This window comes from Anser anser (assembly GCF_964211835.1).
Source record: "Anser anser genome assembly, chromosome: 18".
NCBI lineage: Eukaryota > Metazoa > Chordata > Aves > Anseriformes > Anatidae > Anser > Anser anser.
Genome location: NC_139739.1, coordinates 10666654 through 10679386, shown reverse-complemented (window position 1 = coordinate 10679386; position 12733 = coordinate 10666654). Strand labels below are relative to the sequence as shown.

At 46.6% G+C, this 12733-nt stretch overlaps 1 protein-coding gene across 2 annotated transcripts in view; it reads left to right on the top strand.

Moving 5' to 3' along the window:
• Positions 1-14: 14 nt before the first annotated feature.
• Positions 15-12733, top strand: part of SPECC1L (sperm antigen with calponin homology and coiled-coil domains 1 like) — a 70043-nt gene continuing 57324 nt past the window's right edge. Inside the window, exon 1 of one of the 2 annotated variants that reach the window (XM_083803850.1) lies at positions 15-229. Coding sequence is in view for 1 of the 2 variants with exons in the window: in XM_083803851.1 (XP_083659977.1) it covers positions 846-871 (26 nt within the window). In the remaining variant the exon portion in view is untranslated. Of the gene's footprint in view, positions 230-399; positions 872-12733 lie in introns of those variants that run through there. The other variant, XM_083803851.1, reaches the window with a different exon arrangement.

Sequence of the window (12733 nt, the reverse complement as noted above, 5' to 3'; positions counted from 1 at the left end):
GGGAGTTGGCGCCTGCGCAGTGCGGCGTCCCCGCCCGCGAGGGGAGGGGCGGGGCGGAGGGGTCGGTGCCGTGCCCGCGCGCCCCCTGCGCGCCCCCTGCGCGCCCCCTCCGCCTCCCACCGGCGGCGCGCGCGGCCCGGCCCCCCCCCCTCCCATCCCCCCCTCCCCTCTCGCTCCCCTCAGCCCGGGCCCGCGGCGCGCAGCAGCGGGGAGGAGGCGGCGGCTCCCGGTAAGTGCCGGGCCCACACGGCCCCGAGCCCGGCCGGGGGGGGGGGGGGGGCTCCTCTGGCGGCCGCGGCGGGGCCTGGGGGGCGGGCTCGGGCTGCGCAGCCCCTCAGCGCGCCGCGGGGAGCCCCTTCCCGCCCGGCCCGGGCTCCTCCTCCCCTTCTCCTCCTCTTCTTCCTCCTCCTCCTCCCCGCCGGGCCCTGAGGGGCCGCCGTGCCGCCCCCAGGCCGTGACAGCCCCGCCGCCCCCTCCCCGTCGCCCATTTTGTGCCCGGCCCCCGGGCGCCGTGAGGTGACGGCGGGCGGCGGGGGAGGGCCGGGCGCGGGGCGGCGTTACCGAGCCGCGGGCTGAGCTCCCCGGGCCGTGTCCGCGGGGGGGATAACGCGGTGCTGCCGCTCCGGGAGCTGCGGGCTTCCCTCAGCATCTCGCCGCCCTGCCGGCGGGGGGTGGCTGGGCCGGGGACCGAAAAGCCGCTGGTTTGGGGCAGAAATGCGCGCTGCTTGCGGCTCCTCCGGGAGAAGAGCGTCGGGAAGAGCCGGAGGTTCCGCCGGAGGATGTAGCCTGAGCAAGCCCTGCTCACCCCAAAAACAAACACAGACCTGGTGCTTCCTGCTCATTTAATGGTATGGACTTTGGCTGCTGAAAGGTAGGCGAGCTGAACCCAGTGGCTGCTTCTAACGCTCCGTGGGTCGTAACGTAGTCCGGTAGCTCAAAATACAGTTCCTCCTCCCTCCTCCAGTGGATTGTAATTAGGTAGTAACTAATAAAAAGGGAAAGAGCACTTAATTTTAAAGAGTCTGAGATTAAAAGTGAGAAACTGAGACCGGAGTGTTCTTCTGATCCCTGTAACAATGCTGCTTAATTTTCTGTTAGTGGAAAAATCAGCTTCTAGGCTGGTGGATGGTGTGAAGGAAGAGAAAGGAAGACTTATGTTCTTTCAGATGTCTTCATGTGTCTGAAAAAGCATGTCTTTTTTTTTGTTTTGTTTATTGAGTACAAGACATGGTTGTGGAGAACAAAACATCTCATCTGAATTGTTTAAACTTATCCATTTTCTGTCAAATACAGTGTCATCTAGTTAAACCCTGCAGTCCACGTTTCCCAATCCTTTTATCTACTCAAGACGTGGAGCAATGTGTGGATGCGAATTTTGGTTTGGGCGTTGATAAAACGTCTGTGTTCTTACTTGAGAGGTATGAAGGGCTGTTTTATTAGAACCTGATGATGGTGGAGCATCACAGTGGGCAAACCTCCACAGGGATCTGTGGCTCCCATGGATTGCACTTCGTGCTGCACTTTGCAGCATAGCAGCGCGGTGCTGTTCCCCTTTCCCTTCCTTGTTCAAAGGCAGGATGATCCCTGTGGCCTTCCAGGAACGCTGCCAAAGGCAGCTTCTCCATCAGGCCTGAGGAGAGGCTTACAGGGATGTTCTCCTTAATGGCCGGTATGGCCATGGTAGCCCATCAAAGACAACTTGGTTGTTAGGCTGAGGTCTGGCACATGATCTTTATGTTGGTAAACGTGATCTTTATGCTGGTAAATTGTCAGCTTGGTCACTGGCGTGGCTGCACCAGGGCTGCCAGCATCTTCCTAAGTGTTGCCTGGGCATCATTCACAGGTGGCATGCACCAGGGCTTCTCCACGTGGGTGTGGGACGCGGCCACCCTTTCCTGGATGGGGCAGAGGGAAGGGTTTTGGCTGCACGTCACAGATCAAGCTGTGCAAGTTTTCCTTTGGAGTGGAAAACGATCTCTGGCCTCTTTTAATTACTAATGTAGACATAGCCACTGAGTTTGATAACTTTCTGTCTAAGTTCGTGTCGGAATTGTTATTTTTATGCTTCAAAAATGTCATTGTACATCATCTTATCTATTACTCAGTACAATTAATGTTTTAGGTATGAATAAATAAATACTAACAAAGAACATGATGAAGGGAAATAAATGTATGCCCTTTTTGCTCAAGTGGTACCATGAGAGAGAAAAAACACATTCTGGAAATTTCTTTCACTAACGTACTTCAGAAGTTCTTTTTTTTTTTTTTTTTCCTTGATCTTGCAGCCTTGGAGCCTGTCTTGGCAACTAGGATCCAGTTTTAGGAACGTATAATACTATTAATATGACGGAATTGCTCAGTAGGAAAAACAGCATAAGAAATGTTATGCTTCTACTTCTCGACTTTAAAAATCACCCCATTTGATCTTATTTTTAGTCTTTATACTGAAAAAGGGAAAATAAGCGGGTGTAAGAGGCTGAGTTATATGCTTAATCGTAGCCTGAAGTGACTAGTCACAAGGAACATATTACTTGTTTCTTTTGAGCTTATTCCAACTGAAACGATCAGAGAAAGCCACCATTTAGAGCACTTACCACTTTAATGCAGCCAGCAAGTAATCCTAGGATACTATCTCTTAGCAGATAAATAATTCATTGTTAGGGTTTTCGCGCACATGCATGATTTTCTTGGGGAAAGAAGACTCCCTTAATGTAAGGACACTGGAACTTTTGATCTTTGTTGTTGTAAATAAATGTCTCAGGATAACTTAATTTTGCAAAGAACAGACACAAAAGGCAGAACCAGCAGCTTGCAAAATGACAAAAAGGAAGAGTAGTTCACAAACAAATGGTGAAATTAGTTAAAAAGAGACTTTCTAAAGGGATTTTGAAAAGTCTACAAGGTTTTGGTGCCTTAAAATAATAAAAACAAAAATCTGAACTTAAAGCTACCTTTTTTTTTTTTTAACTTATTAAAGGGTAGTAAATACGCTCAATCAAAATTTAAAGAGAGAAAATATTCTTCTTTAAACTTTTACATTAAGACTTGATTTGACACTTAGGAAGGATGAGGCTTACTTTATTCTGAGCTAATTGTATTTTTGCTAATGATCAAGCTAACTGGTATATATAGCGACACTTTTATTTAGGAAAATAAACTGAACATCTACCTTCCAGTATTCAGATAGTGTTAAAAGTGAATGTATTTGATGACATCACCCTGCAAGTATTGGTATTTTTCTGATGCTGAAAATACTTTCTGGACTTTGGCTGTTTACCCAGTGTAGGATACGTATTTTGCACGTACACATGCAATGAATAATGATTTCCGAGGGGGATGCATTTTGGGGGGACGTAGAGCTTGACCAAGAGGTTGATGTTCATATAGCACTCCCTGAAAGTTTCTGTGTGCTCAATACAACTCACTACACAATCTTAATTAAAAGCACACATGGTGGTTTTGGCAGAGGGAGCCTTCTTGAAAGTTCGGCTGCAGAATTTCTTTGCTGTGTGAGAGCTGGTGCTGGAGAGAGTCCTGCAGCATGCTCCTCTGCGTTGCTAAAACATTGGCAGTGTTCGTATGGACAAGCCTTAACTGACACAGACACGCTTATGGGAGTGATGTATCGGAGCCTGGCTTCTTCCAGTTAGCCATAGGATTTCATTTATTTATTTTCACCGAGTTGCCAAGTTGTACTGAGCTCAAACTTTATTTTAATTAGCAAGCTAAATGATACTGAGGTTTGATAATGGGTATGGATTTAAAGTAGTATCTGTGGTGCAGTTAATTTTTTTTTTCTTTGCAGACATTGGTTTTCCTTTTTCGGTTTGATTTTCTCTAAAATGTACCCAGCATTGTGAATAGTTAGTTAATGGTCAATATTTCCTTTAAATCCCTGGAGGAGTAGATGCGATTGCTACCACAAAGGAATCCTGTCGCAGAGGAACTGTGCTCACTTGAACTTCTCGTTTTGCTTGTTTGTTGTTTTTTTTTTTTCCCAAAAAGAGATCTTTTTCATGGTAATGACAGAGTCACGCAGGGCTCATTTTATCTGCAGTCACTGGGGTGAAATGGACAGTTACGTGTGGATGCATTAAATAGGTATAGTTGCTGGAAGTTGTCATGAGATTTGTTGACTGATGATTTGTAAATGTGATAAAAAATGATAGCGACATCAGTATAGACTTCTTAATAGAAAGACTGCATCTTGCAAGACAGAGGCCTTCAGTTACTGGTGAAGCCAGCAGCAATGTGCTTATTCCAAGTTGCTTAAACAGGGATTGTCGCCTTTTAGGTGGAAGGATCTCCACTTAAGATATCCCTAGCTGCTCTTGCAGTATTTAGATGCTTCAAATTATTTCGGTTAACTGGAGGGAATGGGGAAACTCTTCTGAGGCCTTCAGCCAAACGTCAGATTTGCCACAGGAAGCGGAGGTGTAGGAGCTTCTCTATGAACTACCATGGAAGTGTTTCACAAAGCAGAGTGCTGAAGTGCCAGGCGCTTGCCATTCGGTGGTGTTTTGGTTCGCCAGCAGTCACACCGGTTAGGGATGCCCCGCTGATGGTGGCCGTTCAGTGCTTTTGCCAGCTGCAGCTGCCGTCCCTGTGCAGAGTGCCTCGCTGCTCCGTCAAGCAAACTGTCCGGGGAAGCAGGACTCCGTGAACTGGTCAGTGTTCACCATTTTCCAGAAGGCTTGGAACAAAAACATAGAACAGAAACAGTACCTGATCCTCTTTTCTGGGTGTGGGGGGAAAGAGTGGCTGCAGACTGGGGACTCCAACCTGTCCCAAACACTTTTCTCCTGTATGACTCAAATGCATGTCCCCAGGCCTCCACTCAGAGGTAGGTAAATGCTCCTGTCCCAGTGGTACCAGGCTGTTTGGGAAGGATTTGCATGCAGTTCTGTCTCATGTCTGTGTGGCAAGCCTGAAGGTTTCAAAACGAAGTGATGAGTGTGCTGCCGTCGGGTCTCGGAGACAGGGAGGACGTGGGTTGGAGCACAGAATTCACGCCTGCACATAGCTGGTCTTTGCACCCTCTGGTGGTCTCTGTTTTGTCTTTTGGTGCTTCTCTTTCCTCATCTAGCTTCTCGTGTGGCTCCACAGAACAGTGAGATGCGGGGTGTGGTGGTTGGGCACCAGCAAGAGGCTCACTTCCACCAGGACTGCTGCTCTGCCCAGCAGCTTGAGACTGAATTAAAACCAGTCTGGGGCTACTGTCCTCGAAGGGGTGAGTTTTCCTTGTTCCCAGTTCCACGGTCCCGCTGCTTCCTTTTCATAATGCCTAGCAATTATAAGGTGAGTCAGATCAGTCCTGATCTGATGAAAAACTAGCTCATCCAAAATGAGTTACGATCTCTAGAAACCAGGGAGAGGACTGAGGAAGGGGTGGGACTGTCTCTTTTGGTGGCAGGGTGCAATTAAATTATTTTCACGACTGGCTTAAGCAATCCCCAGAAGACACTTCCCTCCCCCAGCCTCTGCAGGGCTGGCTTGCGGGTGGGCTGTTCCCATCAGGGCCATTCTCTCGATCCAGCCAAGACCAGGACAGTCCTGGGCTGGGAACCCAGCTGTGAGCCCCTGGGGGCTGTGAAGGCCTTCAGGTGATGCATCTCTGCATGCTTGTCCTGCTCTATTTTTCTTGGGGCAATGCCTTCAGGAATGTTGCCAGACCAGGGCAGCAGTGAAGTGGATGTGGAGAGCACCCAGTCACCTCCCTGTTACCGAAACGCAGGCAATAGAAAACCACCACGATGGGGCTGCGTTAGGTAGCAGCTGGTAGGAACAGATTTATAGCTGTAACCAAGCTGGAAACTGGTTTTGCACAAACTCAAGACTTGGTATTTTGGATGAACGTGGGATCCGGTCGAATTCATTCACTTCTCTTACAGGTTTTTCGTGTAATTTACTTGTGCTGGGAGTCACTGATGTGCAATCGGCTGAGGAGCTACATCCTGTAGCGTTCTGTCCCCCTTTTTCTAGTGGGAGCCACGGCATTGCCTTTTGTCCTTCTCCCGATGGCCTTCGTGCTGCTGAAGGCTTTGCTGCAGCTGCTAATGCCAGAGCTCAGCTGGTTTGAGCAGAGGGAAGGGAAGAGGCCACCACTGGTCACCTCCTGTAGCCTGCACTGTTGGGTACAGCTGTGCCGGAGATGAGCTGCACTGCAATGAAATGTCCTCTGAGCTAGTCACTTTGGAACAAAATGAAGCTGTTGTGTTAGTCGTGCACCTTTTGTTGTGCCATTCTGCCAAATGCTGGGCTTTTAAGATAGCTCCTTGCTGGTTTTGAAAGCACTTCCGTGGCAGCAGGAGGAAAACTTCCACCTGTGCAGGGGAACGTGATTGTTGGTTAAAGAACGCGATTTATACCTAAGGTTACATGGCCAGAAGTGCCTCTTTGTAACTGGAGGCTCATTGATTTCTGTAATAACAGTCAATTCCGGAGCATGCCGGGAGCAATAGCAGATAACTGACCAAGTATCACTTTTCAGACCAGCTGGTTTTGTAGTTAAAGGTGGCCAGTCCTTTGGCCAGGAAGTTCATGTTTGTTAATTTATTTCCCCATAAAACGTACAGTGCCCAAATAATAGTTGTATTTTAATGGATACTAACCTGAGAGTTTTACAGAGAAGGCTGGTATTTCTGCGAAGTCTGTTTAAACCTTTAACATCTGACACAGAGGTGTAGTTGCTCTCCAGGAAATAGGTACCTATTGCATCATCAGCTCATGCACAGCTTAAAATTGGGATGCAGCTGTGAATTTCACAAAAAGGTGTGAAAAATGACAACGTAGCCAAAACTATTGTACTAATATTCTACCTATTATATTCCCTCCTTCTGTCCTTTATCACGTTCTGCTCACTGAAGCCTACGGCTTGCACTGTAAGGGACACACAGGCCACCACCTTCAGATACAGGAATATTTTTTACCACTGGGAAGAACCAGCTGTATTTAGCCTATGAACAGTTTTTTCCCCTCAGCAGTGGCTTGAAATAACGTCTGTTTAAAGTAGGAGCTCGAAAACAAGACTTCGTTATTTAATTTTGTTATGAAAAGGCTTTTTTAGAGCATGCTTCAGAAGCTGGGAGTCCTTCTGTAGCTGCTCCTGTCACTTGTCTGGAATGTGAAGCGTTGCAACGGTTACACATTGCTCACAGCAGTTAAAGTCCTGCAGTTTTCTCCAAACAAGGAGCACAGGGATTGAGGTATATCACAGCCAATTCTTCCCCAAAGCTCTCTTCTTTCCTCCTTTCTGTTTTAAAAGAAAAATAGCAATAGTAAATGTGGCTTGAAAACAGTGAGGGATAAGTATAATGAAGCTTAAAGGTAGAATTCTTTTTTTCTTCTTTTCAATTCCACGACTTGTAATGGAAAATTCTAAAGACTCTCTTGAATTTTTAAGATAGAAAGTAATAGGAAAATGTTTCCTCTCTAAATAACTACCTACAGCAGTTAGTCCAAAATTGTTGCACCTATAAATCACTGACATCTTTATGTTTTCCTTGTGGCATAAGAATGTAGCAGGAACCGCCCTGACGGGAGCAGGGATCCATCCCACCTGGTGCTCTGAGTCCAGCCGTGGTTGCAGGCGGATGCAGAAGGAAAAAACCCAAAGCTCTCTGTCCTCCCTCCTGCCCTGGCTGCTTTCCCACCGAGGGGACTTGTGAATGCCCTGGGAGCCTTCTGGGCTCTGGCTGCATAGCATCCATTAGGGCATTTCTCTTCCTTGTGTTGTCCAGTCTCCCCTTCCACTCGTGCTTCTTGCAGCCACAGCAGCCTTTCATTCTGCGCTAAAATACAGCTTGTTTCTCTTAGTTTGAGCCTGGCTCTTCAGCAGCTGCTCCTTAGCTTCAGGAGTGGAGGAGGCGGTCAGCAGCCAGCCCCCGCCCGCCTTCTCAGTGCCACTGGGGGCTCGATAAGCCGTTTGTCATATTCGCCATGAGGTGTCTCATGGGAGCTGTTAGGTGCCTTTGATCTTATTTTGCCCCTTGCTGGACCCCTTTCAGGTATGTAAGAAATCCTTTTTTTTTGAGGTTAGGGGACCAGAACCGCACATACCAACTGAAGCGTGGGCAGACGGGCAAGAGGTGGATTTGCTGAGCGCCATGTTTGCTTTAGGGCTCTGTACTACGTCCTCAGTAATTCCGGGAATTGCTTTATTCTTTTGGCTTACCCCAAACGCTGTGCCGATGCTTTCATGAAGCTGTGAATCGAAACACCAAAGTCTCACTGAGCAGTTTTGGTCAGTTCAGAGCATATTTTTATACGAAGCTGAGGTTGCTCTTCCCCAGGAGGCAGATACCTACATCTGATTTTACTTGCTGGTTTTATTTAGTCTCGTGTGTGATTCCACGCAGTGTCCTCTTACCTTTGGTATCCTAAGTAACCCTAGCATCAGCAAACTTCCATCTCCCTGCAAATGGAGTCTCGAATCCAGCTTGAGCAGTAAAACACACGCACTGCTTGCTCTGGGCTTGTGAAATCCAGCAGTTAAAGGAGCGTGTTTTTGGAAACGTTGATCAAGGGGCATCGCTGTGGCGCGTGCAGCTTGCAGGCTGACTTGGAGCTGGGGACGTTGTGAATGCAGCAAACTCTGCCTCGTGGTACATAGCTTATTTTGTGGTCCAGGCATTGAATTGCTGGCGATCGTGCTTTCTTGAAGAAATTCTGAATCTGTATTTTACAGGAGGCTGAAAGGGTTATATTGCACAATCTTTTCTTCACATTTCTGCCTTTTGGGACTGTGGAAGTGGCCTAAAAATGTCATTCCCTAATTATTTGGGCAAAAGTTGTCAGCCTAAATACATCAAAACCAAAGAATTTGTACAAGCAGAGAGTGAGTATATTGAGTCTGCTGCTCTTGGGTTTGAAGATACATATTTTCCTCTGCATTTTGGATATCTGTTTTGTTCTTCATTTTTTCCAAAAAGGCTTGTTATCCTCAAATTTGTGGATTGCTTGTCTGTAGTTTTATGGAATTTTTGAAGGAGATTCTGAGATTATTTACCATTTTCTTAGTAAATCAGAGTTTTTTGATAGATAAAACTGCTTGATGCCTCTTGATGAAGCATTTTCAGTGAGTGGCAAGAGGCTGGTACTGCTTAATGCTCTCTCACCTTACAGGCACGGGAAACTTATTTTTCTGTTGTAATTAAGCCTTATCTTTGTGACAACAAGATTTGCATAAATAAGCTTATTAAATAATGGATGAGGTTGAAATGGTCCCAGGAAGAAATCACCCCTGCCACCACCTCCAGCGCTGGTGTTGCTGAAAACCCCGGGCATGCGTAAGAGTAACCCCGACAGCACTTGGCGTCGCTGGGGAGGCTGCCTCAGATCAGCTTACAGGGAAGAGCAGAGCTGTGCCATTGGGCAAAACACTTTCAAATTATTATTTATGGAGCCGTGCTGCTCTCGGTATAAAACGTAGGGCTGCTTTCCCATGCCTCGCCAGAGCAATGGGAGCACGCTCCTGAGCCAGCTCGGCTGCCGTGTCCTCTGCGATGTGTGCTGTGGAAAGAGAGACCTCCGGGAAAGGATACAGGTTAGAGGCAACGGTTACACTGCAGCTCAGGAATGCAGTCTTTCTGTCTGATAGTTTGGGCTTGTTTTGGCTCTTTTCCAGCCCGATTAATTCCGTAATTGGTATTGTAATGGCAGCGTTAATCAAATGTGTCACAGAAACGTCTCGTGTCTGCTGATGGATCGGTATTTCGGTTAGCGGTGCGGTGAGGTGCGCTCCCCCAAGTCTCTCAGGACTCCCGTGGAGATGCAGGTCTTAATGCCACTGCAGCTTTCTAGTCTTAAACCTTTGCATTCTTGTTTTTGGGTAGTGGTGGTTGTGTGTTTGTTTTTTAGAGGTGGGAGGGAGCATGTGTAAAGGCAAAGGAAGTCTCTCCTCCTCTCTCCCTAGGGCATGTTACAGGCTGCAGGTCTGTATGCAGTACTGGCTCTTTAAAACAACAGTGAAATAGTATTTTAGCTCTGATCTGAATTATTAGTGTTGTGTGGTAATCTTCAGAAAATTTGAGTTTGGTGGTGAGCGTTTTATTTCTTATTTTAAATGTAGCGTTGGACAACTGCTCTGTGCTGATAGCCAGATCTGCTGCTGGTTCTTAATGCTGTGCTTTCCAAACAACGCTTTCTTCTTTGGGAGCGTGAAGGTGGTCTTTGCCTGCAGTGCTGCTTAGGGCTTTTGAGAAATGGGGTGAAGCAGGGCTTCTCTCCCTTACAGTTCAACAACATTGGTGTATTTGCTTTCAGTACTGAAACCCTTCCTTTTTTTCCTTCGTGGAGAAGGAGGGATGGGAGAAGTTTGCACCAGGAGGTCACACGTTCACTTAGGAGCCTGAGTGAGCAAACGCTTTTAGAATCTGTCATACTAATTGATGCCTTGTCCCTATTCGAGGGTAAGGGTCTGGACTCATTTCATTCTTTTTTGCAGTTACTCAGCTATAATTACAAAGTTGTCTTTCAGTAAGGAAGTAACTATAGGAGCTCAGTTCTCTGGCAGAAACAGAGGGGCAGGGGTACTGACCCTCCTTGTCCTCTAGTGTCTTCCAAGTTTGAGTTTCAGTAATCACAAGTTTTTTCGTGTCAGAGTTTGGGATATTTAATGGCTATTTTAACACTGTGGTGAAACATTAGGATTACACTTAGTTACTCTGTTCAGTTTCACTTATTTAAATTGCTTTGCTCTGGGTGACATCACTGGATGCTGGTGAGTTAAACCGCTGGATGCCACTGACCGGGTGGGTCACATCCCTGCCTGTGGCAGGTCCCTTGCAGGTCCCTTCCAGCCCAGGCTGTTCTGTGACCCTGTGCCCAGCCCCGGCCAAGCCTCTTCTACCATCTGAGTGCCCCCCCTCCGCTGTGGCACTGCTCTGCCAGCTCTCAGGGCTGCCCGAAAGCGAGGGCTCTGATTTCCTGCTTCTATGCAGGTTTTTTTCTTTGAAGTAACTTTTTTTTTTTTTTAAGTGCGGTCAGCTTCACAACAAGCTGTGCACTGAATTTTTTTCAATTATTTCTCAAGTGTGCTATGGGCAATTGTTTATATGTAGTCTGTAGAGCATTAAAAATACCCTTCATTGTTAGTAATGGTGCCGGTTTTACTGAACTCGCCATCCTCTTTGGTCTTTCCAATTCTAATTCTCAATTGACTAAGATCAAAAGCACATGTAAGTTTTCGACTCTTAAAGATGAAAAAGGCAAGAAATGTAAGTGCAACTTACACTTGTAATGCAACTTACCTATAAATATTAGCTTCTGTAGAAATATTTGTGTATAGCGGTGCTTTTTTAGAGTGTCTCATTTCAAATAATCTCTGTTATTTAATCTTCTGCGAAGGCGTTCTGGTTACCAGTAGCAGGATGGCAGGACTGGTGCATTTTTGACATTCTGATGATGAAATTACAGCAGCAGACAAAGTCCTCTGTGTTGGTTCATGCCAGCTTTCAGAGCTAAAGGGAGTCTGTAAGCTATAAACAAATATTTTCAGTGCCTTAAAATGAGACTTCTTGTTGCTTGTGTTAATGGCACGTAGGGGCCTGAAGATGCAAAGCTGGAGTTTTACTGACTTTGAGAAAAGTCAGGCTTAAAATATGCCTGCCTGCAGCTGAGGTGGTGCTGGGGAGGGAGGAGCATGTGCAGTGTAATTATCTTAGCATAATGAATTAGTCCTGATCACCGTGTTCGTGGAGCACTTCTCCTGCACTCAGTCATCAGGCTGTTTTTCATGCTTTCAAAATGCTTCACTTTTTAAGAGATGGAAAGAGCTAGATGTGTTTTGTGTTTCTAATCAGCCACAGGATATGGGGCTCAGAGAAACTGGATCACTTGCTTCCATTCAGGGTCTGTCAGACTGAAAGGGGAGTGGAAGTTTCCTCTCTTAATCTTCCATCCTCTGCCTTCTGGCAGCGGGGAGATGAAGAAGGCAGCTGCCAGCTGTCCCACTCTTGCAAGAGGGAAGAAGAGCCTGATGTGTCCAGTCCTTTTTGTAGTCCGTGCTTCAAGCTATGGCTGCCAGCTCCTCTGCCGTTCCTTCGGCTGCCTTCCGGAACTAGCAGTTACTGGGACAACTGCCCTGTTCGTGTCTGCTGCAGCTGCTCCAAGTTTGTGTAAAGTCAGCTTTGGTTTTGGTGCTTTAGTTTATTTCGTCATGGCTGGAATGCCGGCATCGACAGTTGTCTGCTGCTGCAGAACACTTGAAGGCAAGGAGGCAAAGGCACGCAAGTGACCTGACTGCGGACCACGCTGGGTTCCTTCTGGTTTCTTCTTGGAGAGAGCCCTCATGATCATCTGAATAGTATTAAATTTTGAATTCAATACACATGAACTCCTATGTGTTTATTAACGTGACTGCTAATAATAATTGATTTCAGGGAATCTGAGTTTTTCATCTTTTAGTTTCTATATAACACCGTTCTCTGCAACTGCTGTTACTCTCTCAGTACTTTAGTTATCAAGCTGCTGGTAATCTTTTCTCAGATCCAGTGTTGTTGGTAGTCAGTCTGTTGCCTGAATGCTCCCACGGTATTTTCTTTCCCACAGCCAGAAATAAGGAACGTTGCAGCCCTAATAAGCCTTGCTTTTGCTAGCTAACGAGCGAGCTTAGTAACACGGGTCACTTATAAAATATACTTGGTTCAGTGCCATTTATGGAAAGAACTAGAAAAAAATGAAATAAAATTTCAAAAAAAGATCCTTTTTTAAAAAGGCAAAAAAAAACCCACAA